The sequence below is a fragment of the Pyricularia oryzae genome, chromosome 2 (genome assembly GCF_000002495.2).
Source record: "Pyricularia oryzae 70-15 chromosome 2, whole genome shotgun sequence".
Taxonomy (NCBI): domain Eukaryota; kingdom Fungi; phylum Ascomycota; class Sordariomycetes; order Magnaporthales; family Pyriculariaceae; genus Pyricularia; species Pyricularia oryzae.
In genome coordinates this window covers 2762319-2789576 of record NC_017850.1, presented here as the reverse complement: position 1 = coordinate 2789576, position 27258 = coordinate 2762319, and the positions used below count along the sequence as shown (strand labels likewise).

The window sequence follows — 27258 nt, the reverse complement described above, 5'->3', positions numbered from 1 at the left end:
AGCTCGCTGACATAAGCGGGTCATGCTAAATCACCTCTCGACCTTGTCAATCCTGACCAACTTGCACCGCTCCAACACCAAAATCGGCTGAATACCAGCCCCCCAAGTGCCCGCCCCATCGGATTTTGTCTCACGCGCTCTCACACGACACATCAAAAAAGACGCGACGGGCTTCGTTAAGACAGATCAAGAGGTTCCCAATAAGCGGAGTAACAGAGGAAGACAAAAAAGAGTCACAGAGAACAAAAAAAAAGAATACCATATCAATTGCTACGCCTTTGTTTTGAACCTCGCGCGCCCTTTAGAATTGGAGACAATTTGGACGCCCGCCCGCCGCGTGAGCGACTGAATTGATCGCGACCACGGCCGGCCGGACTGGGACCACGGAACAACGAGCCCGTAAAATTTGAATCACAGGATTGAAGACCAAATATCAAAGCTTCGATAACTGACCGAATCCTCAAATTCGCGCGGATCGCAATCGACAAGAGGAAAGCATCTTTCTTGGACCTAGACGAACGGGCCAGAAGCGATTCCTCGGGATTCTTCAAAAATCTTTTGAAACCTTCACCCCATCAGCCGGCCCCTGTTTCGTTCTAAAGTTGCGCGCTGTACGGTACATTCGAAAATCGCTCAAGATGTCGAACGCAGTCGTAGGAACGGTCTACGAGCAGATCATCAAGGGGGTCATGGAGGCGTCCCGGACCGACTTTGAAGATAACGGCTTCGGAGAAAGTGAGATCAACGAACTGCAGCAGGTAAGACTTTATCGCCTTTTTCTTTGCTTCTTCTTCTTCCAGTCTCTGCTCAGTCAGTTTTTCGTCACCTGTTCCATCTTGCGTCGCTCGCTGTCTTCCGTGTGTTGAGGTCAGAATGAGAGGTGAGCAAAAGAGCAAAGCAAAAAAAAGCATGCGACCGACTGCGAAGAGGACTGGTTGACTATTTTATCCCTTTTGTTATTTCTCGATGTCCGACCGTTGTTTTCCCTTTTTTGCTCTTCTTTTCTGCGTGTTTTTGCCACCTGCTGCTGCCTAGCATCCGACGGAGAGAGAATGAGCGGGGTGAAGAGTGAAATCATCTGGACTCAGCGGCACGGGCGGGCGTTGGGAGGGATTTGGGCACTTTTTAAAGTCCCACTCCCCATGGCTTAGTTGCCTCGTGCCGCACATCCACTTCAATCCCGCGCTGCCATTGGAGCGTCACTGTGGATGTCACGTGGCACCTGTTGCTGCGAGCTGCCTGGCTGGCTGGCCTGACTACGACACACGTTTCGCTTCTTGATACATTTGTTATTGATCATGTCACTTTGTCGTTGCCCTTGCGCCAGCTGAATGTTACTGGAAACAGTGTTGAAGAAGCTCTTCCACGACACGGACTTGGCAATCTCGATACTGGGTTGTCCTGCTCAACACATTCAATATGTGCTTGGAGAATGATGTTCTGCTCGTCGTCTCTGGATCACAAGATACTAACCATGCTGGACGATAACTACAGGTATGGCAGCAGAAGTTGACCACTATGGGGGCTGCCTCCTTCCCTTGGGATCCAAAGCCTGACGCACCCACACCACCTCCGCCACCAGCTCAAGCGGACCAACACCGTATGCCCCCTACGGCTAACTACACGCAAGCTACATTGAGCCCCCCTACTGCAGCTCAGCCTGGCCTGGCATTGCCGCGTCCCAACCCTCCCGCCAACAACGGTGTGCAGCAAAAGAAGGATGCTACCATAGGTGAACCCGCCATAAAGCTGGAGCCTGGCACTCAGCCTGTGGGACAGTTCGCACCACCCGCTGGTAACGCCACCAATATTGCCCAGCAGCGGGCGATGCAGAACATTGCCAACTACGCCGCCGCCAACAACATGATGCAGAGCGGCGCCCAGGCCCAACAACAGCGCATGCCAATGCCTATGCCCATGCCCCCCGCTCAGGCACAGCAGCAGCAGCAGCAGCAGCAGCAGCAGCCGCAGCTTGCACAACAGCAAGCATATCAACAACACCAACAACAAATACCCTCCAACCCACAACAGCAAATGCAGCCCCCGCAACAGCCTCAAAACGGGTCCCTTGGCCAATCTCAGACGGATGGTCCCGCTCATGAGGAAGACACCTGGGAGGCTGTTATGATGCGTCGCAACGCTGACGGCAGCGCAACGGCAATGGGTCGTGTTGAGGTTGACCGGATGCTGCATGCAAAAATTGCTGCCCAGGCCAAGGCCATGGAGGGCGGTGGGCTCATGGTCCCGCTCAAGCAGGTCAAGACGAAGAAGAACAAGGATCGTCGCCGTCGGGCAGCTCCCCAAGCCACCATTACTGGGCCTAGCACCAGTGGCGGCAGCGTCCCGCAGGTTGACGGACCTGACGATGATGATGGAGATGAAGACCTTGACGACGCCATCAACTCTGATCTTGACGACGATAACGAACCCGACGAGAGTGACGAGGATGGAGACGAGCTGCAACAGCAAATGCTCTGTCTTTACGACAAGGTCCAGCGCGTCAAGAACAAGTGGTCAGTATACCTTTTGAAAATCTTGCTTGTGGCTTTTTCTCCCCTCTTTACTCGCAACTGCTAACCCGTGTCTCGACTGTATAGGAAGTGTACTCTCAAGGATGGTGTCCTCTGCGTTAACGGCAAAGAATACGTTTTTCACAAGGCGACTGGCGAATACGAATGGTAGGCGTGTTGGTGAAAGAGGGAATAGAAACAGAATCCTCGAGTTTCTTCCACAGGCGGCGTCATTGCGCGATACCACACCCAGTATTGACACCATTTTCTTCCTCTTGTTTGATTTAAGTTACACGGCTTGCTGTGAAGATGTAGCCGTATTCTTTTCAAGGCATCCAGATTGCTTTGTGGTTTTGGACAGCCTACTGAAAGCTCGGGAAAGAATGGAAACCCATCTGGTTTGGGAGGCAAGAGGTGGACAGGGAGGAGACTGGAGGGGGGGGGGGGGGGGGGGAGTGCCCTTCTTTCCAGTTTACTCGAATTGTTGGTCACGATACAAATACTCCCGCAAAAAGTTTTAAGCGTCATCAAACGCCTCGTCTTTTTCCCTCCAACATTCCTACATCACATCCCTGTGGTGCATTAGTCGCACTGACCGCTGTGGACGCGGAGGCATTATTGACGGAGAGTTGAGATTCAGTAGATTATCAGATAGGTCACCCATGCAAACGTACTTTACCACTCACAGCCAAGTCTTTATGCTTCACCTCCGTGATGTTGGTTGCCAACACAACCTTTCTTGGCTAGCCGAGATGTGTATTGTGAAGGCTATCTCTCTACAAACTGTGTGAAGATGCGATTGGGTCCTCAAGATGTTGTGTTTGGAGAACCTGCTCCATTTGTTCGCACAGTACTTGCGTTACATTCGACTTGGAACCTCGTGGACCCTGTCTGTGACCAGACTAGGTAGGTAGCTAATTATACCTTGCTACGTAGGTAGGGAAGCTGTCGGTAGTTGGTGAGCCTTAGGGATGGTAACCGTGATTGCTAACTCATTTGTCAACGAACTCCTCAAGATCTACCTCATGATCCGGTTGGCTTGGGTTCTTGGTCGATTGCAGAAACATTCCTATTTTGACGTACATTGTTGCTTGCAAGGGACACAGATGCGGACGGTCACACGGATTTCTATAATACTCTAATCCGCCGCTCCATGGCACTTTCTTCACCTAGTTCAGGGCTGTGACAAAACAAGCAGCCATCGACAGCAACAGTGACCCATCAAGCCGGGAACGTTCTATCACATGCGGTGCGCCCAAAAAAAAAAAAAAAAAAAAAACACGGCAAATTAAAATGGCACCACATGCCGACGTTGGATGCAGACCGAATCACCACACACAAACAACATCCAAACTCGGTGTGGGTAGACAGGGCAAATCAGCACCGGCCAAGCGAAGCCTCACCTCTCGCTTTCGCTCTCACCACCCGCCTCTCTTTTTTTTTCTCATTCCTCTCTACTGCGTGGCGAGATGTTGTGACTGATGTCATTGACAAACGGCATGTCTTGTCTATACGGATACGCGCACTAGATGTGACCGCGACGACCAGCACTCGCTTCTTTCGAATGTGACCTTGCCAGCTAGCAAAAAGTTGTCGTGTCAATGTCAATGCAGTGCACTTTTTTTTTACGCCCTGGCATTACGTATGCGCTGGCCTTGGATTTGGGAACCGAACAGCTCAGCATCGCATATGTAACCTGCGACCAGAAAACCTCGCCGTCCATTTTCGTCTCTCTGATCGTGATGTGAAAACCCAAAACAGCAACCCTGGAAAATCTCGGGTGGGATCGCCCGTTGTTTTGTGTTCTGTTGTTCTTCGCAGGGCCGAAGCTCCGGCGAGGCCTTGATTCCAGGCTGCTACCTTGCTAAATCGGTCTGTGTGGGGGGAGGGGGTTTGTGTACAAACATTCATTGTGCCTGAATAATGTGCAAAAGAAGAGTGCATGCCAGGCTTCAACCTGCATTTGTGTGACCCTCCCGCTCAAGACTTTTTTTTTCTCGCGCGCCAGAGCTGGCGGCTTTTACGAGTTTTTTTTTCTTTTTCTTTTTTGTGTGACGAGAAAAAAAAGGAAAACAAAAGAGGTCTCCAAGTCAGAGGCCAACCGCCAAAAAAAAAAAAATCAGGGCAAAAAGCGGCCTGTATGTGATGGACCTGCGTCTCAAACATCGAAATAACCGCGTGCTCAGGATTTGTGAGAGATGGTTTAGGAGAATAAGATGAAAAAGAAGCAAAGAATGAATCATTGTCGTCAATGTCTGGTTTTGTGCATCCGTGTGCTGACCGGTCTTTGTTTTCTTGCTTCGTTGTCAAGGGCCGCTTGGAAGCATGCTATTATGGAGCCCTCCGATCCTTGCCCGCCTGCTGCCGCCTGCAAGGTTGGACCGGGTCCGGGATTTTCTGGGATTTGGGCCGTGTGATACAAAACGTACCGCCGTGCATCCAAGAGAAAACAGTCATACATTAAGTACTTCGTAGAAAATGGGGCGTGGCAGTTGAGGGAGTGAGGCGAAGCTCGTGATAACAATAACCGTGTTGTTGTGTGCGGCAAGTCACAAGCAGGCACAGCAGAATGACTGGCAAAAGCGTAAATAAGCATAACTTGTAAGCGTAACTTGTCCAATGGCATCCCTGGATTGTAATGGAAGGCTAGGTAGAATGGGAATAGTTGATTTGCACATGCGGGGGGATGAGATGGATAAAGGGATAACGAAAAAATACAAAGGAAATAATAATAAGATAAAAAGAAAAAAAAACATTACTTCGTACCTTTGGTTGTACCTTAGGAACACGTCCCTCGGCAGCTCCTTGTCCTCCCAATCCCCGACTTGTCATCTTCGAATCCTCGCTTGGGCGGGGATCCAACAATCTGGTTCCGCCGAGTCCCTAGGGCTCTTGGGTTTTACGTGGTACCTTCCTGCCTTTCATCATTTCGGAGCTTTACCACCCTTGAGGTAATGTCAATGTCACATGAGTCGGCGGTGAACAGGCATCGCGGCGAGATGCAAGTATTAATTGTGGGGGGCATTTGCTTAGGTTACTTCCGTCCTTTGGTGACTTTAATAGTACATGGTATACCACCTAGGTACCTAACCAGGGTGGGCAGAGGAACATTGGGTTGGAAAGACTGCGTGGGCATTGCGTGGGCATTGCACGAATAGGCACCTACCTTGATACGTTCTGTAGCTTCTGGGGTTCATCGAAGGCCTGAAGAAATCGCTATATCGGAGAAGAATCTCGGGTGATCTCTGTTGCCTGCCTCTTTTCTCTTCTCTTTGCTCCATTCTCGTTCCGCAAACGGTGGACGGACGTGATGTGACGCGACCAGGCCAGGTCTTGACCACGTACCGGTATGGTACAAGTCCTCGATGGACGGACTTGGTGGGTAGTCTCCAAGACTTGGGCTTGTTGGGTTGATTAAAGTGGAGCAAATCCCGTATCAACTTATGTACTACATAGAGAGGTACTTGGTTGCTGGTTCTCGAGAAAAAAGAAAAGAAAAAGAAAGAACAGTACGTCATAAGATATTTGACCGTTTTGCGACTGCTGGCTTGTTTATATCTTTTCAGCATGCTGTAAGGATCATGAAGAACAGTAATAAGAGAAAAAAAAAAGAAAAAGAAAATACCTTGCTTGGGCTGCGGGTTCTGATGGGCCAAGTAGCAAGGGGGCCATGCCTTTTGTTGTGTCTCCTTGATTATTACCCCTTGCCTCCATTTCAAATGTTCTCCTATTGGTTATTTATTCTGTTGCCTGTCATTTATTGGCGAATCAAAATTGCCGGAATGATTGCTTGGCCTTCCGCAAACGCTGAAAATGAAAATGAACGTATCTTGCTCGTGTATCGCGCTAGCCCCAAGGAACATCCAACCGTCTGCTACTGTGTAATAAGCTGAGACCAAGGATGGACCAAGAATGGAAAAAGGTTGAGGCAGGGGATGATATGGATCATGATTACCCACGACAGCCAATAACTTGGGCTTCTAGGTCCCGACAGCTTGGAAACGGTGGGGTAATCTAAGCAGGGATCTTCCAAGTCCAGTTATACGACCTGTTCCCGACCATGGAAAGCTCCATTTGCTTTTTCGTTTCGTTAGTGTAGTTTTGTTACCGTTATTCAGCCAGGACATACTTCGTACTAATGTCCGTAATGTTGTATAATACGAATGCTATTATTATAGCTACCAAGGTTATAAGTAAAGAAACCGGAGATTAGGTGGTGAGACGTGCGATGTCGGAGGAATGCCTGGTATCTATCTGATGAAATAGCGCAATCGCTACCAACCATTGTGGTGTTGCGAAATGATTAAGCGCGCCGCCTAGGATGTTAGCGCCAAAACCACTTGGGGTACCTAAGATATATCTTGTTATGAGTATGAAGGAGGCGGCTCCCTGGTGAAGAGCGGACAAAGCCAAATGTGTCACATTACCGTGCCGCCCTTGGCTATGTACTGAGCTGACGTGTGTGGCTTAGTCCCCACGAGCAGGGTATCTGAGCCGCGATAAATGATAACCGGCCTGCAAGGTATTTCCTTTGTGGTTACGGCTGTGACACCGTGGGAAGCGAGTCGAAAACGCTACAGATTTTCGGTTCCAAACTGCCGGGTCCAGAACTGTACCTGTTCCTCTACTCAGGCACCGGAAATTATTTATACCTATGGTAGATGAGCACCTACCACGTAAACTCTCACACTTACCACGTTCAAGGCTGTGGAGACGAAGGCAGTAGGGTTGCCGTATAATAACACATACCAAATTTTTTTTTTGTTCGGCTTCCCTGGCAAAGTTGCATGTATACCAGGACAAGTATGCATTGCCTGAGGGCACGAACCGTTTAGAAGAAGAAGCATTTTTGCCGAAATGGTCGGATAGCGAAGACTTGGGACAGGCTCTCATGTAAGCACTTAGTAAACCTCGTTAATCTGCTCGCGCCAGCTTTCTGTCAGGCTACAATCTTGTTGCCAGGAAAGGTGGGTACAGTACGAACATGTTGGTAACCAGTGGGACCCGAGCGTAGCTTTTCCCAAGATCCATACCAAAAAAAAAAAAAAAAAATCAGACGAATAATATCAACGGAGAACGGGGATATGGAGAGGAATAGAGTAACCAGCTTGGTACAAAGCGCGCTTATGGTGCCCACCTTACTACTGTACATAGTAAGCTGTTCAGCTCGGATGATGGAGACACAATGTGGGATGTACAGACTGGAAGAAAGGGGAGTTTCGCGTTACCTCGGATCATTTGTGGAGAGTAAGCCTTGTCGTGCACAGGGATTGGACGAAATTGATGTTGTTGGTAGACGGTGTTCTCCGGTAACAGGGACCACGCAGGCGGTACTCCGTCCGAGCACCACTCCTCAAACAGCACTCGCATGAATGAACTCAGCGATGAGGGTGGGGGGCAGACCACGTACTATGTACTCCGTAGGAAACAACTGGGAGCTTTCTTGACCCACCCACGCAAACACAAGATCGAGGCTCGCTTGCTCCTGCAAAGCCACGAGAACTCAACGGTCCAAACTGCACTGTTGGTGCAGCTCTCGTTGGGGCGAGGTGGAGTATGACAAGTCAGGCACATACCTCACCTGGGGTCTACCTTGTCTTTTTGTGAGCTGTCGCGAGTACAGTACTATGGTATGCACTCATGTACTCTTGGTATTTGTTAAGCTGACCGCCTCGTTTCCTTCGCTGTGAGCTACCACCTCCCAAGTGCTCTAATTGGAATGATCCCTCTCGCCCAAACCACCGGAAAGGCCCACAACCAAGACTGTTCGGCCCAGCGGCCAGGGTGTCGTGATAGCTTCCGCTGACGGCAAGCGGGCTTGCGTCTGTAGAAACTGGGATCACCCTGGTCGGCTGTCAACGGGGAAATACGTGATGATGCTGCTTCCCAGTTTGTACTTCGTATGGTAGTACGGTAGTTGTACGGTTGCACACATAGGTACCATTCATAATTGCAACGAGCCGAACCATATAGCGGGTGCATAAAACCTGAATATGGGACGAGACTGTTGTTGTTATGCAACTAAGTTGCTTGACTAAGGTATCGAAGTTGTAAGCAATTATAAACCCAGGGCACGGATATATTGGCAAAGCTTCCGACTTGTTGCGCTCGGTTTGTGGAGGAGAGTAAAAAAAAAAAAAAAAAAAAAAAAAAAAAAAAAAGAGAGTTCCAATGTGATTGACGCAACAGCGCGAGACGGATCCAGAGTCATGTTCATGAATTGATCGGGAAATACCGAGCGAGGGACAACAATCGAAGTGTAAACAAGATAGGTTACCTCAGGTAAGGTAGGTACGTTCCGTCCGTAGGGTGAAAGCAGGTGGTCCGCTAATCTTTGTCCGTTTTTTATTTTATTTTATTTTTTATATACTTCTTATACATTTTTCACCGGTCTAGTAACCATACCGTGTCTAGATGTATTATGGTGAAAATTTCTTCACTGGCAACGATGCACAATGACGAGACACGGATTATTCGAAATAGACATTGCCTACCTACCTACCGGTACTGTAAACTACCTTGGATTACTTAGACTTTGCCTCTCCGACACCTACTGATCGGCAATAGAGGGCTGCCTAAGGTACTGTACCACGTACTTACCTTACCTTGGATACCCCCTGGACCCACCATCCCTGCACTACCTAGGGTACGTACCTCTGGCGGGGTGGGTTTACGGGACAGGCAAGCGCCACAGGTTTCGGTTCTTGATCACCCCACTTGTTGGGAGTTCGACGGGAGCGCTATTCGATCGCAATCCTTGTCCCACCTAACTAACCCCCTGTCAACAGGCGGACAGTCTTGCCTGCCGCACCTGGGTTTTGTACCTTATTGTACCTTGGGACTCCATTTTACTTTTTTTTCTCTAAGGTAAGGTACCCATCCATTGTTCCTTTTGTCTTAAATGTCGACTCTCCATCTCACCATGGGTTTTCTGGATGCAAATTCCGCCGTCAACACGTCACTCAGCAGCCCAAACAAACAAGACCACGCCCCTCCAGAGTGGCCAACCGTCCAAGTTCGCGACGACCACAATCACACAAGACACGCACTCTGGCCGCATTTGGGCCGAGCTTTGAACTGATTGTCTCACGTTGAAGTTGGGCGTACCTATCCGTCAACTTGCTGTCTCTCCATAGCCAAAACAGGGCCCTCGACTTGAGACATACGATGCAAGTATTTAGGGACCCGAACCTCCCAACCGTCTTCCCGTGATCCATGACAGCAGCACCAACTCGATTCCTGGATCTCTCAGTCGATTTCTTCTTCATTCTCTCTGGATCAGGTGGCTCGTGGTACGATCCTTACCTCGAAATCAAGACACTTGACGACTTAGGCTACCTCAGCTGCAATCCATGCGGACTTGTTCAGGCGTGGCACCCCGCATCAGAACGTATTGGCCTCTTCGGCCTATCGCCAGATCAGCACAGCATCCGGAGCGGCTTCACATGGGCAATACTCTGCTCATAAACCGCCAGTGAATCCTACGTTGTATGTGATGTCACCCTTGATTGCTCAATTTCTTCCTCTGTTCTGTCACTGGGAACGGTTGTCCAGTCCTCAATTTGTGGCGCCGAGCCCCTGAAGACGCCGCGGGAGTATCGGTGCTATCAGAGGGAGCTTGGCGGAATGGGGTGGATTATCTGGAGCTTTGCATTTTCAGCTATCAGGCCTCGCCAAGGACATTGGCTTCACTTCAAACAGCAGCACTGACTTCGGACACAGTTTCTACAAACCTTGGCAACAAAACTTATTCTGTCCAACCCGATATAGTTGATGGATAAGGTCCTCCACGCCACCTCCCTCCCGATCCTGCCTGGCGCCATCATGTCAAAGTATGCCCCCTGAATTTATCCGGTATCTCACCTGGATCAAACCGCTAACTGAACAACAGAAACGATGCTCCTGAAGTGGAGCAGCTCTTCAAAGAGAATGGCCGCCTCTATCAGGTGTGGCCGAGGGACAGATATTTGCTTCCAGCAGATCAAGTGCGTAATCTCAATCTACTAAAGTATGAGGATGCTCAGCAGAAAACATCGTGGCTAACGTTTGATCAGACTGAGCAAGACCGCCTCGACATTTTCAGCCAATTGTTCAAAATAATTCTCAAAGAAAAGTTACACACAGATGCCTCGAGAGTGGAAGAAAATTCTCATGTTCTAGATCTCGGCTGTGGAACCGGCCTCTGGGTCATACTTATGGCCCATGAGCTACAGTGAGTCCATGGAACTCATATAGCATGAGGAATTATTACATGTGCTAATAATGCCTTCGCCAGTCCTAAACCAAGCCTTTTCATAGGGGCGGATGTTCAAATGACGCAACCGGATCTGTATGTCCCAAAGTATCTACTGACACACAGCGTATATTGCTGTAAAAACATTCACTTACAAAAAATCACGTCCTTTACTTGTGTAGAATCCCAGCAACAGTCAGATTCACACCAGCCGACATCGAAGCACCTTGGACGGACGAGATGGTTCAACATGCGCCTTACGACCTGATAAACTGCAGGTTGATGAAGGGCGCTATTCGTTCATGGCCTGCTCTATACGAAAAGATCGCAGCGTAAGTTGGTTTTCTATGCGACAGTATTTCCTGCTTTGTATGTTTTGACATTCCGTACAATCCCCAAGCTGACAACCGCCTCAAAGTCACCTGAAGCCGGAGACAGGTGTTTTTGAACAATTTGAGATCGACTGGCAGTTCAGGTGTGACGACGGCCCCATACCGCCAGCTTTAAAACAGTGGTCAGATGAGGTCATGCAGGCTATGGATCAACATGGCATGTCGATTCGATGTAACCGCGAAGAAACTCGGTCGATGCTACTGAACCATGGGTTCGATGACGTTCAGGAGCAGGCTATCGTGCTTCCCATCAGTAATTGGGCTGAAGATGAGCGCGGCCGAGAAATTGGGCGCTGGTTTAATCTCGCCCTCAACCACAGCACTCTGCCTATGTCGCTTGCGCCTCTGTTCCGCGTTATGAAGAAGACACCTCAATATATCGACGAACTCAACAAGGCTGCAAGCCGGGAGGTATGCTCTCAGGCGCATACGGATGGTGTTTACTGCATGCTGTTAGTTTCCGGCATTTCTCTTTATCTTCCTGATTTTTTCTCCCTTTGTTTATCAGATAAAGCCAAGGATGGCCTTTCGTCTTTTTCTCTTATCCCCGATCGGACTTAAGATGTCACAAACACTAACATGGCAGCACCAATGCAGTTATATATGGACTGCCCGGACCAGGCCTTCTCGACGTCGATGAACCCAAACATAGGCCAAAAAGACTCGTTTTCATCCAGCTAGTCAGATGTCTATGTCTAACCACCTGTGTGGTTCTAATCCAGTTATTATTCATGTACTCTTTTCTTATTTTCTTATTACTTCTTATCCTCATCCTTAGCGTTATCCCGTATTTCGCAAGGCTCGCGTGAACATCATTCCACTATGACATTTTTGTGTCAGTTACCTTACGATTTCCCTCTTCTTTTCTTGTTCGGCCATCTTGGGGCAGGATATTGGTTTGCATTGGCTTTTTTTTTGGTGGGGGGGGGGGGGGGGGGGGGTTTATTTTCTGGCTAGATCGGAATGATGGTTGTCTTCTTCCAAATCTATCCTCTCGATTTCCTAGAAAATAACGGCTTTTTATATCTTATTTGCGGCGTCCCTGTTCCCTTATGAGACGAGGCCGCAAGCAACATGATGGTCTCCTAGGTCAATTTCACCAGCGTTGTTGTAACACGAGTCTGAGAGATCAAGCAGTCAATCCAGGGCCGACCTTCTTCACAGCACCTACTGGGATAAAAAACAGTTTGATCCACTAACGTGCCCCTCTTGTGTAATTTTCAGACATATCCAGAGTCTGGATGCCAACCAAGTCTTGACCTCATACGTTGACAAAGCCACTTGCTCACCCAAGTAGAAACAAGATCTTCAAGGGCCACAACAAATGGCGTCTGGGTTGAGGATATCCTAGCAGAACATCTCAGCGAGTAATTAAATGATTACTTGGGGGGAACACGGAAAATTGGATATGCAACTAAGGAAAAAAATTAGTTGTAACCAAGGCACTTCTGCGGGGACGGCCCATAACAAAAGTTTCCACGATATTAGGAACGTTGCCTCGCATGCTTTCTGGACGGAAGCTTGGCTGCAGCAAATGCTGATCAAGGCCAGGGCGCAACCGTCGCAAGCATCTCGTCATGCAAGCCGCCCCCAGCCCACTTTGCGAGCTAGGGCACAGACCAAGTGTTCCTCGTTACTCCCTACGTGGTATTCCAGCAAAGCCCAGGGTGCAGGTGTCCTTTCACCGACTCCTCCGGCTCTCGCGCGCGGTAAGATGCTCTTGTGACTCTCGTGGCCAGCTCCGCTCAAACACCGCACGTCCTATGATAGGCGGGTGGGAAACCTTGCGGCGTCCATAAAGCCGGTACACTGTCTACAATATGTGGTCTTTTGCGCACCTCGTTATGGAGACACATATTGAACAGTGTTCTGTTGTTCTCCCCCGCATCATAAACGCCAGCGAACTAATTACTGCGCATTACAGTACGCAATATACTTTGCAACCCCTCCAAAGTATGAGATGTGAGCCCACATGGTTGCTTGTGTCCATTTTATGACTCCACGAGCTCTTCTCACTCGTTCGGACAAGCCTCCGAAACCAGGGGAAATATGAAAAAAAAGGGGGCCATGTCGCTGCCCTCTATACCCTGCTTATAAAAACACTGTACAAAAAAAAAAACCCAACCCCCCACTTGCAGTGACATTACTACTGTAAATAAGTTGTGGATATTGCGGACGACATATTGAACTTGGTTCTCGCATGACGCATTTGTTACAACCTGGCAAATATTTCCCCCGCGCCTGCCTATAGGTTCTCGGCCGTTTGAAAGAGCCAGAGAAGTATTACACATTGGCCGTGGCCATGTCATAACCCCGACGCCGGCGACCTGGGCATCCGGCCCGTTTTGCATACAGTGGAGATTTCAGTGCCTTGGTCCTGTCCTTTGGAGCCTTTGGTTGTGACAACGCAGGCAGCCGATACTATCACACAAGATCTTTAGAGCAACCAACTGGGATGGAGCGCGAGGAGCGGGTCTCTCTCTCTCGCTCGCTCTCTTTTTCTTTCTCCCCCTCTCCAGATATGTCCCCCGGGACTTCGCCGTTACCAACACCACCCCTACGCAGGTAGCCTCACCGCCGACTTCAACCAAAACGATGCTTGTCAAGACATTAAAAGAGGCAGCATGGGGTAACTGTCGCTCTCTTGTTACTGTTCCTGATGCTTTGAAGAGCAAGTACTGTACATGGAAGTTCGGGTCTGACTCTTTTCCTTTCGAGAATGGTCGATCGTCTTCAACGACAAAGGACAAAAGCTCTGAAGCATGTGAATCATCCACGAAGTAGATTTTCGACAAAAAAAAATACGCCCAAATGACCCCCACCATCTCCACTGTTTTGTGGATTTTATATTTGCGAAGTATGTCCGGGCGGCAACATGGCCGAGAAGAGGGGAGACTTGACTGCTGGCAACTCCCCTTTTTGGGGGTGAATATGGACGAAGGGCGTGTGCGAGGCAAGGCTGCTGCGCAAAAGGGCCAGGATAGACAAATTCGATGGACCTTTTTGCAATGGTGATGTTCTTTGACGGGACTCGTTCAGCGCTACGCAATGTTTGTTTCTTGGTCAGCTGCAATGTGTTTAGCAACACCATGGAAACAATCGCATTGCCTCGCCTCTGTGACAACTTTGGGTACCTAGTTCCCTAAAGCTGGAACGGATTTCATTACACTTCAGTTTCGAACCTTTTTTTTCGTGCTATCTAATTACACAAACGACATTGGGCTTGTGGTAAAAAAGAAAAGCAAGACGGTAAACGGACGAGGGTGGATAAAACTCGAGGAATTTCGCAGTTCATCTTTTTGTCTGACTCGGATTCTCAAATCAACATCGAGGCAACAAGGGCGGCCAGCGAGACGCGGGTTCTCTATCCCGGACTCGAGAGAATAGCAAGCGCAGGCCAAGGGATTGGATTGGACCGAAGTCTGGGCGCTTATTTTGATACGGGCACGCCACCATTGTCATATGTCAATTGTGCATGGCAGTTTTTTTTTTTCTCCAGTTTTTTACATCCTTAGTATTTTTTTTCTTTCTTATGCCATGTCTCTTCTATACTCCTCGTATTGTTTTGCTCTAGCCGCTGAACGATACCTACGAGTACAAAGCATCAAAGAAAACTTGGCTGACAATATACCAAAACAATAAAAATAGACAAAAAAAAAACGTGGCAAAGGGTGGGGAACTTAACATGTACATGTATGTTACGGCGGTGTGTTTGCTACCCCGAGATGTGTACCTGCTAGTCTGTCAAGTGTCCTATCCTTATTTTCTACGGCAAGCCCTGCAGCCACCAACACATGCTCAAATCTGTTTGGCTATGCAGGCATGGTGTTTTTGTGCATGCGTCGGCCGAGCTGCATGTAACCGTCATCCACCGCTGTCTCTGCGGTCGTTACTTTCAGCCTACCCTAAACCTGCTCCTCTGCCCTGGCAAGCGCGGAGCAGTTAAGCCAAGCGTTCTTATAGAACTGAGCTAAGATTTTCAGGCCTAGTGCAAGGTTGATATGCATTATGCAAGCGTTGCGTGATGCAGCAGCGCTTCAGCATTGACTGAGTGCAGTGCTCGAATCGTGGTATAAGGATGTCGGTTTAGTGGAGGTTGAGAGAAACGTCTGTAAAGACAGAAGGCGATCGCAGAAGAGAAAAAAAGGAGATAGGATGCATGAAGGCATCACCAAAGCCTCCAACACTTCCCGGTGGCGGCGTACAGCTAACAATATACCAGAGCTGGCTTCAGAGAGATCTGCTGGAAGGAGGCGGAACATTCTGTTCAGGCTTCTGGTCCATGATTTGGAATTTGCTGCCACTCGCATGGTTCCTCCTTTCCTTCAGCCGCTCACGCTGAGCAGCAGGTTAAGCTAGCCACGCACATGTATATCCGCGGCCTAAGGAACGACGACACTATCAGGGCTGAGGGTTGTTAGTACATCCGTCCTGGGAGACTAAACACCAGGGCTGGGGAAAGCAAAAGACAAGGACTTAAAGAGGATCGAAATCATTCATTAGTTCCTGTGTCTAAGGGCGTGATTTGTTTCCCTATCTCATTCCCTTCCTACTTCCACCGCCGTCCCCTCTTCATCTGCCTCTCAACCACGCTCTGAGAGCGCACTTCTCCCGATCCCTTTCAGGCCTTTTATCCCTTTATGCAGGTGGTTTGGTCTATTGGTACATTTGTTTGCTGCAGTCAAAAGATGTTTTGAACAAAGGAAAATAAAGAAAAAAAAGTATACCCATATAACGTAGGTATGGTAGAGAAAAGAGCAAAAGTTCCCGAGTAAATCAAGACTAAGAAATCGGTGGGTTAAGAAATGGAATTGGTTGCTTGCTCGATATCCAGCCGTGTCTGGGAGTAATAGGGACAGCTGCGTCAGCTCCGATGTGTATCTTGCCGGAGACGGGATGCAGTAAGCTAGTCAGCAGTCAAAAGATATCGCGCGTGATCGATGGTCGAGAATGGACGAGCTGGTTGGCTCAGGTGAGACGACCTGTGACAACCAATCTCAACTCCAACCTGCATCCATGCCCAGCCGTCATGCCTTGCGACTTCCCCATCCACGTCCAACATCTTCAAAAACCAAGCGCCATACCATCTTTCAATAGAGGCAAATTAGTGGTGGTGCTCAACCTCGCCGTGGTAGCCGACCAGCTTCATGCGGCCGATGATCTCGCCGACGGTGAAGAAGCCGAGAAGCTCAGCGCCCAGCACACCAGCGGCGGTCCATTGAGCTGCGCTGATGTTCTTGACGCTCTCGGCCGGGTTCTGGGTAGGGACCTTGGACGACAGCTGGCGCATCAGAGCTTGTGGGTTCTGCACCTGCTTCCATACGTTTTGAAAGTAGTTCTGGAAGGTTTGCATTGATCTGGATTTCGGTGTAATTAGACTCGAGTTTAGATCGAGAGTCTCCACCAGAGGGCGCGCGACTGCGTATGAGCAGATAATTAACGGAGGTATACTTACGGGGGAGTCATCTGCTGGCCACGGAAGACAATCTTGGCAACCTCAACGCCGACCTTGGTGTAGTAGATGACAAAGGGAACCTGGCCTATATTCCGGAAAGAACAGGATTGAAGTTAGCAAAGATGATGTCTTGTCTTTCGTTCGGTTCTTCTTCCTTCATCCTGCAAACCCAACGTGTTGCGCTATTCCCTTCCCATAATCTTCCCTCTCTGACTATCTGTATCGCCCGTCGAGATAGAATGGGGAAATGTAACATACGCTCAACGAACTTGATCAGCTTTCCTGTGCGACCACCAACCTTGCCCAAGGCGTCAGAGGCACCCTTAGCAGCGTTGGTGATAGCGGGACCGGCGGCGCTGGCGACGCGGGTCAGGCCCTGTGCGGCCTTGTTGGCCGTGTCCTTTGCGGTGCTCTGGGCCTTGCTGGCGGCAGAGGACTCGAAGCGGCGGGCGGCGACGGTACGTGTCGAGGGCGCGAGGGCCACTCGGCGCATGGCGATGGCGAACGACATTTTGTTGGTTTTATTAACTTGAAGGAGCCTGATATTCCCCGGGGTCTTCTTCGGATGTGATGGATCGAACGAGGTGTTTCCCTTTTTATTTTATTTTTCGAGGGAAAAAAAAAACAAAATTGAACACAGAGCTAGTCGTCGTCTATTTTGTCTGTTGATCCTATTTCCCCGGTCGGGTTTGACTGGTACGAGTCGTCGTCGTCGTCGTCGGGGCGTTTGGATTGGCAGCTTGGGAAAGAGAGGTTCTCGGAGATTGACGAAATGGAAAAACTTCAGCGGCCTCGGAAGAATTCGTGATGATTGCTTGGGCTCCTGCGAAAAGTGGTCAGAGCTTTAGCCGAGTTCTGGGTCCAGGGTGGGAGAGCGGAAGGCGGAATTGGCCAATCATGAGCCAGCTGCTGATGAGGTCATCCCTAGCTTCTTGTAAGGAACCCGCCCATTTTCTTTGGTGCTGGCATGTGTGTGAGATGGCAAAGCTCTCCTTTTTTGCATTTTACTTCTTCTTTTGATATTATAGTTCTTAGTTCCATTATCAGGTCATCGTCTTTTGCTTATGCAGTGGACAACACCCAAACGATGCGCATATCTGCCAACAGACATGCATATCATCAATTATCCTTTCACGCGTTGACTGCATGAAGGCTCCGCAACACTCGTGGAAGAACGAGTTTACATTGAGACATAATGGTTAGGATGAGCAAATGTTGTGGTTGAAAAGAATACTAATTGCTTATCATTCAGAAAAAAATGATCATGCATTGCAAGTTCAGCTGTCGACCAAAAGGCATTCATTCATCTGTCACATTATTTATATTTACATCAACTTCACTCCAAGCTCTGGATCTGTACCTTGATGGCGCCAGTCTTGGGATCAGCCGCTGTCTCGAACGCCTTGAGCGCGTCCTCCAGCGGGAATCGGTGCGTGACAAGCTTGGTCAGGTCGATGACCTTATTCTGGATCAACCGGATCGCCCGCGGCCACGTGTTGCAATAACGGTACTGGAACTGCAGGTCAACCTCACGCACAGACGCCCTCATGAACGGTAGGCTAATCTCGTTGCGGCCGACTCCAATGACGAACACCTTGCCGCCGAACTTGACCGCCCAGATGGCGCTGGCAATGCTGCTCTCCACACCTGTGCACTCTATGGCCAGGGTCGGCTCCACGCCGCCAAATGCCTCGACGATAGACTTGGCTGCGTCCTCGGCCGTTGGCCGGCCCTCGACCTTGAAGGTGATGACGTCGGGTACCAGCTCCTTGGCGAACTTGAGGCGGCCATCGTCGATGTCGGTGATGACGAGCGGGCACGCACCCGCCGCCTTGGCGCACAGCAATGTGATGAGACCGATGGGACCCGCGCCACACACGAGCACAGGGTCACCGAGGGTGATGCCTGCGCGCTGGATGCCCGCCAGCGCGACGCTCAGCGGCTCCAGCATCGCGCCGTCCTCCCAGCTCATGTCACCAATCTTGTGGCACCAAACGGCCGGATGGTTGACGTAGCGTCGCAGCAGACCAGGCACCGGGGGCGTGGACAGGAAGTCGACCTTCTCGCAGCCGTTGTAGCGTCCTGTCAGGCACGGCTCGCACTCGTAGCAGATGACCTGCGGCTCCACCGCAACGCGGTCGCCAACCTTGAGAGATGTGACGGAAGGGTGGACGGCAATGATCTCGCCTGCCGATTCGTGCCCAAGGATGTGGTCTTCACGGACAATCATGGGGCCGATGCAACCGTGGTGCCAGAAGTGAACGTCGGAGCTGTTTATACAGTGGTGAGTCAGCGTTTGTTTTCTTCATCCTTGTTGACTTCGCCTACACACGCCTAGTCCAGCCAGTATCATGTACTAGTTCTGGTGTTCTTTCGTGTGACCCAGTGTACACAGCAGGTGGGAGCGGGGATTTATTTACCCGCAGATTCCTGTGCTCCGGATGGCAATGGTGACCTGGCCCTCCTTGAGCTCATCGCTACCCTTTTGCACGCTCTCCAGACTCGGCTCGGCCTCGTTGATCCAGAGATCATGTTTGGGGTTTGTGAAGACGCCGATGTTCTTCTTGGACGGCGCTGCCGCGGCGCTACCGTTTGTTGCGCTCATCGTGCGGAGAGAGGTCTGGGTATATGAGTGAGGAGGTAAGAAAGTAGGTAGGGTAGTTATGGAGGCTGGTATAGAGTAGATTATGCCTCAAGACTGGTGAGGTGTGAACGACAATGGAAGAAGGCTAAGAGTGTATAGTAATGAGGAGAAAGGGGGAACAAGAGCAGATGCGAAGCAAAACAAAACTGGCAGGAGGATTTTATTTATTTATTACCGCGCTATGCTGAAGGTCGACAGCTGGACATGGCTCGGGGAATTAGCCGACAAGCTCAAAGCACCTACCTATAGGGAGGCAGGCGCATCCAAGGCCCGGCTGGTATATATTTCCCCCCTGCGCGGGGTAAAACTCGAGACGCGCGCGTGACGTGAGGTGGAATAACCACCGGGCGGAAGAAACGAAACAACACGAAGTAATACTCATATCGAATCAAGAGTCCGAGAGACCTGACTTTCCGACGGGGACCCTCTTTCTCCCTATCAGATTTATTTCCTCTCGGGGCAGTTGCGCTTTTTGCTTTTTTGTGCACCCCTTTTTTTCGTTTTCTTGTACGCGTCCTGGAAGCACAACGTGCGGCTATCCATCTAAATCACCCCGAACTGTTTATACAGTCCGCGGCTTTGTGGAGAACCTCGGTCGAGGTAGGTAGTCTAGAATAGAGCTTCTACGTAGGTCCAGGCCTTGTCCCTGCTGGCCTGTCCTTGTTTGCGATGGTCCCTCACTTGAGGAGCAAATAAACGGAAATCAGCCCCCAAGTGAAGAAGACCCTTTACACAGGCCGGGCAGACCAATCAGAATTCCCCTCTGCTTTGTTTGAACTTGTCTTTGCCGGTTATATCCTGTCTTTTTTTTTTCTTTTTTCGTCCGGCGCAAGGAGTCCCAATCAATATGTGGGTTGGCAGTTCTACCGCGTAGTAATAGAAGCTCGGCAGCTACAAGCCCGACCGAAAATTATGGGCGGCGGGTCCCGCTCGTTTCTGTTTTCCGCACCAATCACCTCGGCTCCGGTCGTGCGCCGGAACCTCTCGATGTAATCTAGCTAGAAGTAGGCGGGGTTCCTTTTTTTTTCTATCGTCGTGTATGTTACATTGGTGGCTTCTTTTTGTTCTTCATACATCTGAAAAGAAGCATATAATAATTAGAAGCCTTGTGATCACTACGACGGGAAATGTAAAACCGCATCCGCACCAAAGGTTAATTTGTCCGTCGACCTTATCTCACTTGATATCGTGAGGCGGGCGCTTCAGACAGCTGTTTCTTGTCCAAACTGGCCCAGGCCAGATCTTTTGACGTTACCATCATTCATCCATTGACGAGAGGTTCATGATTCATCATGTGAGGCAACTGTCAAGTCCCACCTTGTGAACTCCACGTGCTGTGAACTGAGCCTTTGCGGCTAATTATTTGACAGATAAAATGAACAAAACTAAAAAAAGAAAACCCATCACTTGCTATGCTATGTCTACATCATAAATTAACCTTTTGTTTCTTATATCCACATCACCCCTGCAGCTCCTTACCCATGCCCCCAAAGGTTATGGTCTTGGTGACCTGGTACTCGTGAATTCCATACATGCTACCCTCCCTGCCGAACCCACTCTCCTTGACGCCACCAAAGGGGCTCGCCACGTCGCTGATGATACCCGTGTTGACGCCCACCATGCCCACCTCGAGAGCTTCGGCCACGCGGTACGCCCGGTGGATGTCTTTTGAAAAGAAGTAGCCCGCCAAGCCAACTTCGGTGTCGTTGGCCATCTTCACCACCTCGGCCTCCGTGTCAAATTTGAACAAACCCGCTATTGGGCCGAAAGTTTCCTCTCGCGCAATCGACATCTCCGGTGTCATATCACCGAGGACCGTGGGAGCGAAAAAGTGCGGGCCCAAATCGGGCAGCCGCTTGCCACCCGCCAGGAGCTTGGCGCCCTTGCCCACCGCATCCTCGACCTGCGAGGCAACCTTTGACACGGCGCGATCGTGAATCAGTGGGCCGTGGGTAGTTTCAGGGTCGAACCCACTTCCAATCTTGAACGTTTCCTTGACCCTCTTGGCAAGCCTTTCGGCAAAGGCGTCGTAAATGCCGCGTTGCACATAAATCCTGTTGGCACAGACACATGTCTGCCCGCTCGACCTGAACTTGCACGCGATGGCGCCGTCTACAGCGGCGTCGAGGTCAGCATCATCAAAGACGATAAACGGTGCGTTGCCGCCGAGTTCGAATGAGCACTTCTTCAGAGTGCCCGCCGCCTGCTGCATGAGTGTCTTGCCGACGCCCGTCGAGCCAGTGAAGCTTATCTTGCGCACCGCCTGGTGTGTGCAAAGCACCTCACCGACCGTCTTGGTGTTGGAGTGTGATGTCACAAAGTTGACAACGCCTGCAGGCACCCCGGCGCGGTGGGCCAGCTCGGCGAGCGCCAGCGATGTGAACGGCGTTTCTGCGGGTGCTTTGCAGACCACGGTGCAGCCGGCCGCGAGGGCAGGACCGATCTTACGTGTGCCCATGGCAGCGGGGAAGTTCCACCTATTGCGCAGAACCAGAAAGTATAAGTATTATGATCAAGGCGCCCCTTCAATTTTCATGCTCACCATCAATGCGGCGGTAGGTACTCCATTTGACTTACGGCGTGATGAGCGAACAAACTCCCACAGGCTCCTTCCTCGTGACGACCCGATTGGCCGCCAAGGTCGGCTGAATGGTGTCTCCGTACACGCGAGGCGCCTCCTCGCTAAACCACTCGAAAAAGTTGGCTGCGTAGGTGACCTCACCCTTTGCATCGGCGATCGTCTTGCCGTTTTCCCACGTAATAAGTGTCGCGATGTCATCGGCATTGGCTATCATGAGGTCATACCACCTCCGCAGCAGCTTGGAGCGCTCACGGCCCGTGGTCAATCTGTAGGTCTTGAATGCATTCTCGGCAGCGGCGATGGCGGCCTCGGTGTCTGCGGCATCGAACTCGGGAGCATCGCCGATGTGCTCGCCCGTCGTCGGGTCAGCCACGGCAAAGGTCGCACCCGATTTGGCTGGGACAAAGGCGCCGTTGACATAGCAGACGTTTTGCTTGAAGAGGGATGGGTCTTTGAGCTGGAGGGATAACAAAGCAGGATTGTTAGCATCCACTGTGATATCGCATTTTCTTCCCGAGGAAGCCTCACATACCTTGGGTACTTGAGTAGACGCGAGACGAGCATAGCTAGGACTCAAAAACGGCACCGTTCGTCTGGGGGCCGAAGTCCTAGCCACGAGCCGAGAGGCCGAGCATGCATTCCTGTGCATGCGAATGGCAGACATTGTGGCGGCTTCACCGGCCTACGGGCAACGCCGTCTTGAGCCACTCTTTCACGGGGTCAAGGTTTCCGTGGCGTGGACTTTGGATGAAGAGTGGGACGGAGCAGAAGCGACCAGCAACAACAACTATCCCGACTTCTGGTCGCTTTTTGTCGAATTATTCACAGTTGAGCACAGCTCAGTTTCTGCAGAGTGATTTGGAGAGAATAAGGAAGCTACAATCAGTGGGAAACTGGGTTTTGAGAAGAATTAATTAATGAATGCTATGAGCGGGAAGGACCCTAAAACACAGCTCAAGCTCAGGCTATCCCCCGTTTTCCTATGACGCAAGTGGAGCCCCGATGCCGCGCAGCGGGGATGCGCCCCGGTGGCAGACCCACTGACCGGCAGGACCTGCCATTTTGGGACAGATGATGGGTTTTAGTGCTATCTGCCGGTCCTCTGTACGGTAGAATAATATCTGGCGGTCGGCGGCATAGATATTTACCGGTGATGCTTCTATCTATTCTTTGCAGCGTTGCGTTCTGGTACACAGAAGTACTTGTCCTATCGCATTGTCAAGGATCTATCTAGTCATTTTTGAGTTTTGCAAAGTCTCGTTCTCGTATAAAATCTTGTATCTAGCGAGTAGCAGAGGTCAACTCAACTTCCATACCGCTAGTAGCACGTCCTCTGCTCAAGTATAACTGGTATTCAGTCTATCACTTCCTTTAATTAGTCTAATCCAGTCCAGCACGCACAGTATGGCAATCGGATGTTTGGTATGGCATAGAACATAAGTGCAATTATAAGATATGAATCAAACCCCCATCCAAAACGCCGATATCGTTTCAATGTCTCCGCCCTGATCTGATACTCATAGACAAGGTATAATAAACATATGATAAGAGTACATGATCCCAAGTGGAAACAGGGGCTCTTCGGAGAATTCCGTGGCAGCCTGAACCAACATTTAACAAGAAACAAATATTCATTTCGGCCTCTTTAATCTTAGTACAACCGTCGATATCTCCAATAAGGTACAATTCATCGGAACTGTTCCCGATGCGGCAAAACCAAACAAAACTCATAAACGTTACTCAAGAATACTGCTGCCTCTGTTCGGCGTATGCCCTGAATGGCAATTTTCTGTCTAAGGTGTGGAAAGCCTGCGTCCTAGGGGTAAATGGTACACCGCCTGGACCAGCTGTCTGTGGCTGCATCTCCCACGTCTTGACCTCGGTGGGCGAGTCGCTAGACGCGTACTCTTCTCCATCCTCATCCTCATCGTGTGTTTTGTCATGTTTTGTGGGTATCATGTTGAAGATTGACCATCCGAGGTTTATCACGTAAATGCAGCTATGGTTCAGGCAGGTCAGTCTCCTGAGTCGTTATCGAACCTTAGAAGCCAAAAGTCGTCCAGGTAGCCAACATAAAAACAAAAGAAAGCGTTACTCACAGCATGACGACAGTAGCAGCAAATGTACCCTGAATTATCATACAGGTTTTGCCAGCGCCATACCCCTCGGCTACGTCGCAACTCCTCCGGAGATACCAAGGCGTCGGGCTCGGGTACCGAGGGTCAAGGTAGTCGGGACCGGCCTGCCCGTAGACGCTAACGGCATAGACTGCCGTCATAACGATATTGCAGCCAACCGCAATGACCGGGAAGTAGATTTTCATGATGAAGCCGATCATCTTCGCCAGCAGGAAGAAGAGTGACATGACTGAGATGGCCACATTGAACTCGGTAAGTCTGTGAAAGGCTTCCATGTTAGAGCTTAAGGTTCTATCGGCAAGCAATCCAAGGAAGGGGCAACCTCGCGATGACGTACAGTTGCGACCAAACGAATGGCAGCTTGGGAATCGGCTCATGATTTGCCAGGGCGTAGAGGATGATGTTGGGGTTCGAGTTGAGCTTCTCGGCATAGCCGATTCTCCACATGAGCGTTCGGAAGGTATCGGGTTGGGCGATGCCAAATAGGACGAGCAGTGGAATCATGGTGATCAGCTCGGCTAACATCAGGGCCCAAATGGGCTTCCTGGACTTCCACTTCCGGCGCAAAACTGTGTATCCCTTGATGGCCATAGTTGCTGTCGTTGATTTTCTGACCAGCGGTGGATGATTACAGTTGATGACAGGAAGACCCCCGCAAAAGTTTGTTCGGTGTTTCCTCCAGAACGTTTCGGGGACCAGTCTGGCTTTCCTTCAACCAAGAGGTATATTCGTAATAAACGAAAGCTGCAAGTTTCGCCAAGCCCTGTAAGTGGCCGGGGGGGTCTTACTAGAAAGCGGGGAAAGGGCCACGATCAATAGTAGACGCTGAAATATCTTCGAAGCTGTCAATCAAGACAACACGGATGTCGTTGGGCTCATTCGAAACGAACAAAAATGGCCGTTCTCGAGTATGAGCATGTAGCGGCGATAGCTCAACATCGGCAGAGAGAGAAAGGGTTGGTGGCCCGGCCTGAGGAACGGCGCGCGGGCTGAGAGCAGGTCTTATTCCCTCTCTTTCCTGGCCCCCGACACCCTTCATGTCACCCTCCCACCACTCATTGCTTGCTTTTGGCGCCTTGCCAAGTGTGGGTGTCACCCAACGTGGGCGCCAACCTCGGTGGGTGGTCCCTTTCACCGTTGATCACAACGCCGGCGGCCCAATGAGGGTGCGGACATGTAAGCGCCCGCGAGATGCATGTGGGCGGCCCGGAATTTGAATTGGTGCAGGTCTCCTTCGGTGGTCCAATCATGCTGTCGCAAGCAATGTGAGGGACTTTGCCCCCCATGTTTGCGGGTGGGCCCACTCGTCTACCATACGAAGTAGCTGCTCGTCAGCAAATAGACTGCTTGGCTGGTCCCCACCCTCTTCCATTTGCAAAAACTCCCGGATATGGAACAGCTTAGGTTCCTTAAATAGGCTTAGGGAGCGTTGACTCGTTTCCCAACTCAGAACATAATCGCCGCATCGATTCGCGCCGCGACGGGAACTTGTATGACTGTCATGGTGATGCCAGTACGATACCCAAGGTTTATAGAATATTTTCCTTGGCCTTATTCGGAAAGGGCTGGAAACAGTTTATGCGCCCCCCTGAAGCGTTCATGACACTCGTCCAGGAACTTGCGTCGCATCCCAAAGGGCTTTGGCCTGTACGTCGACTTCTACAGCACACGCAGTTTATACTTCTCCCGCGGGAAATTTCATGCATGTTGGACCTGATGCTTACGAACCTGCCTCCGCAGCCGTAGTGATTATCGTACCAACCCAGACTGTGACATTCAACTTCTATTAACAAGTGGCTTGTGGGCGGCGGTGGGCTCCAAACCATAGACACTGGGATGGACTCCTGGCCAGGAAAGACTTCGAGACTCAGATACTCGGGTCTAGCCCAAGTCTGCGAGAGAGGGTTGAATAAGGGAGTGCGTATCATTTGAGATATACTGAGCGCGATTGCTCAAAGTTTCTTACTAATTTTGGTGAAACGAATTTGTTAAAACCAAGTTTAATCATTTTAATTGTAGAAACTGCGTTTGCATGGTCAACACATCGATTTGTACTTACACCAAATTGGGGGGATTACAAAGTGGTACAAAGAAAAGCAAGTCTGTAGCTAGGAATGTATACTGTACAATAATTTTTTGCTCGTAACTATTCGGCCCGGTGTACAAACTATACAAAAGCAAGTCTTTGTAAAAACGTTATTCTATTCACCTCAGTCCTTGAAAAGTCAACCGATATTTACCTTTCTTTAGAAATGCAACTCGAGCAAGTTGTTGTGGTTGTCGCCGCTTATACCGGGGCCGCGTCCGCCGCCGATATGTCGGGCGCGCATGCCTCGGTCGCTCGACTGGATTGCCCCTCTGTCCGGAGCCGCCGTATATTAATTCTATGGAAAACAAGGGAAGTAAAGGGAAAACAAGGCGACTGTGCTAACCGTGCAGGTGATATATTCACTCGCTGCCGCATCAAGAATAGCATCTGTGTGTGCCCCCCGCCATCTGGAGAAGCTAGCTCGTCCAACGTCGCTTTCTCGGGGTTGAGAATTTATGGCATTATCGTGGACGGACCTTGTGATAATATACAAGATCAGAACGACAGTGTTTCTATAAAATACACCTATAAATGAAAACCGCGAATTGGCCGGCTCATGACATCCCTTATGCTTTCATCATCGCCATCCCCCCTGCCTTTCCTTTCCCCATGGCGATTAAATCTAGCCGCATGAAGAACCAATGGCACGAATTTGACAATGGCCACGAGGCACCCCCGCTGGATAAAAAAGAAAGCAAAAGGGGCGTAGAAGAAGAAGAAGAATAATAATAATAATGAAAATAATGACAATAAGAATGCACATACACAAAATAAATTAAAATAAAAGCTTGAGCACGATCTGCCCCTCCCCTACCAGATGACAGCCCGGGAAGGTATCTATCTGTACGTGTCAGCATGGCGTCGCATCGGAAACTCCAAAAGTAGAGCTGCGTGGACACTTTTCATCTGAGACGGATGAAGTAATGCAGACAGATCGGTTGTTCTATGACGCCAAGGACGCTACCTCACATCCAGTAGTACCAGTCAGTTTCTACCGGTACTGGTAGCTTCGGGAGGGGCTAAGATGAAGCTATTATTGGATCGACTACCACCTAGGTATCCTACCAAGCCTACATATGTATTACATATGTATCTAGCTCGCTAGGTAGGTAAGGTACCTACCGACAAACCGTTACGTGCTGATGTCAGCTTACCGGTATGTGCTTTAGCTTGCCATGAAAATTATGCGATGGATTGACTTTCTTGTCCGTTTAAT

The 27258-nt window shown here is 50.1% G+C and overlaps 9 protein-coding genes across 10 annotated transcripts; 4 read left to right on the top strand and 5 right to left on the bottom strand.

Annotated features, from left to right (window-relative positions):
- Positions 1 to 76: 76 nt before the first annotated feature.
- On the top strand, positions 77 to 2964 carry MGG_01235 (uncharacterized protein). Its single transcript, XM_003714091.1, has 3 exons — positions 77 to 758; positions 1495 to 2513; positions 2598 to 2964. The coding sequence occupies exons 1-3, from the start codon at positions 639 to 641 to the stop codon at positions 2680 to 2682; spliced, it is 1224 nt and encodes a 407-aa protein (XP_003714139.1). The 5' UTR covers positions 77 to 638; the 3' UTR covers positions 2683 to 2964.
- A 4731-nt stretch (positions 2965 to 7695) lies between these two features.
- MGG_15651 (uncharacterized protein) lies at positions 7696 to 8070 on the top strand (the record flags this gene model as incomplete). The annotated part of the gene is made up of 2 exons (XM_003714090.1): positions 7696 to 7757; positions 7827 to 8070. The coding sequence occupies 2 exons, from the start codon at positions 7696 to 7698 to the stop codon at positions 8068 to 8070; spliced, it is 306 nt and encodes a 101-aa protein (XP_003714138.1).
- A 1315-nt stretch (positions 8071 to 9385) lies between these two features.
- On the top strand, positions 9386 to 12063 carry MGG_01233. 2 transcript variants are annotated; one of them, XM_003714088.1, is made up of 8 exons: positions 9386 to 9998; positions 10233 to 10342; positions 10402 to 10495; positions 10565 to 10722; positions 10786 to 10839; positions 10926 to 11075; positions 11162 to 11587; positions 11733 to 12063. In XM_003714088.1, exons 2-8 carry the CDS (start codon positions 10284 to 10286, stop codon positions 11773 to 11775), a joined length of 984 nt encoding a protein of 327 aa, XP_003714136.1. In that variant the 5' UTR covers positions 9386 to 9998; positions 10233 to 10283; the 3' UTR covers positions 11776 to 12063. The 2 variants fall into 2 exon arrangements, with proteins under 2 accessions (XP_003714136.1, XP_003714137.1); XM_003714089.1 differs by having other exon boundaries at positions 9386 to 10342.
- Positions 12064 to 14820: 2757 nt separating this feature from the next.
- On the top strand, positions 14821 to 15117 carry MGG_15650 (uncharacterized protein; the record flags this gene model as incomplete). Its single annotated transcript, XM_003714087.1, has 2 exons — positions 14821 to 14828; positions 14956 to 15117. 2 exons carry the CDS (start codon positions 14821 to 14823, stop codon positions 15107 to 15109), a joined length of 162 nt encoding a protein of 53 aa, XP_003714135.1. The 3' UTR covers positions 15110 to 15117.
- Positions 15118 to 15523: 406 nt separating this feature from the next.
- On the bottom strand, positions 15524 to 17408 carry MGG_01232 (uncharacterized protein). The gene is made up of 3 exons (XM_003714086.1): positions 16849 to 17408; positions 16591 to 16675; positions 15524 to 16492 (listed from the first exon to the last, which is right to left on the bottom strand). Exons 1-3 carry the CDS (start codon positions 17099 to 17101, stop codon positions 16240 to 16242), a joined length of 591 nt encoding a protein of 196 aa, XP_003714134.1. The 5' UTR covers positions 17102 to 17408; the 3' UTR covers positions 15524 to 16239.
- Positions 17409 to 17867: 459 nt separating this feature from the next.
- MGG_01231 (sorbitol dehydrogenase) lies at positions 17868 to 19206 on the bottom strand. Its single transcript, XM_003714085.1, has 2 exons — positions 19011 to 19206; positions 17868 to 18860 (listed from the first exon to the last, which is right to left on the bottom strand). The coding sequence occupies exons 1-2, from the start codon at positions 19193 to 19195 to the stop codon at positions 17927 to 17929; spliced, it is 1119 nt and encodes a 372-aa protein (XP_003714133.1). The 5' UTR covers positions 19196 to 19206; the 3' UTR covers positions 17868 to 17926.
- Positions 19207 to 20453: 1247 nt separating this feature from the next.
- MGG_01230 (succinate-semialdehyde dehydrogenase) lies at positions 20454 to 22735 on the bottom strand. Its single transcript, XM_003714084.1, has 3 exons — positions 22348 to 22735; positions 21812 to 22272; positions 20454 to 21711 (listed from the first exon to the last, which is right to left on the bottom strand). Exons 1-3 carry the CDS (start codon positions 22477 to 22479, stop codon positions 20694 to 20696), a joined length of 1611 nt encoding a protein of 536 aa, XP_003714132.1. The 5' UTR covers positions 22480 to 22735; the 3' UTR covers positions 20454 to 20693.
- Positions 22736 to 23555: 820 nt separating this feature from the next.
- MGG_01229 (uncharacterized protein) lies at positions 23556 to 24544 on the bottom strand (the record flags this gene model as incomplete). Its single annotated transcript, XM_003714083.1, has 3 exons — positions 23556 to 23814; positions 23915 to 24211; positions 24291 to 24544. The coding sequence occupies 3 exons, from the start codon at positions 24542 to 24544 to the stop codon at positions 23556 to 23558; spliced, it is 810 nt and encodes a 269-aa protein (XP_003714131.1).
- Positions 24545 to 25008: 464 nt separating this feature from the next.
- MGG_15649 (uncharacterized protein) lies at positions 25009 to 25961 on the bottom strand (the record flags this gene model as incomplete). The annotated part of the gene is made up of 3 exons (XM_003714082.1): positions 25009 to 25261; positions 25682 to 25845; positions 25920 to 25961. The coding sequence occupies 3 exons, from the start codon at positions 25959 to 25961 to the stop codon at positions 25009 to 25011; spliced, it is 459 nt and encodes a 152-aa protein (XP_003714130.1).
- Positions 25962 to 27258: the final 1297 nt, after the last annotated feature.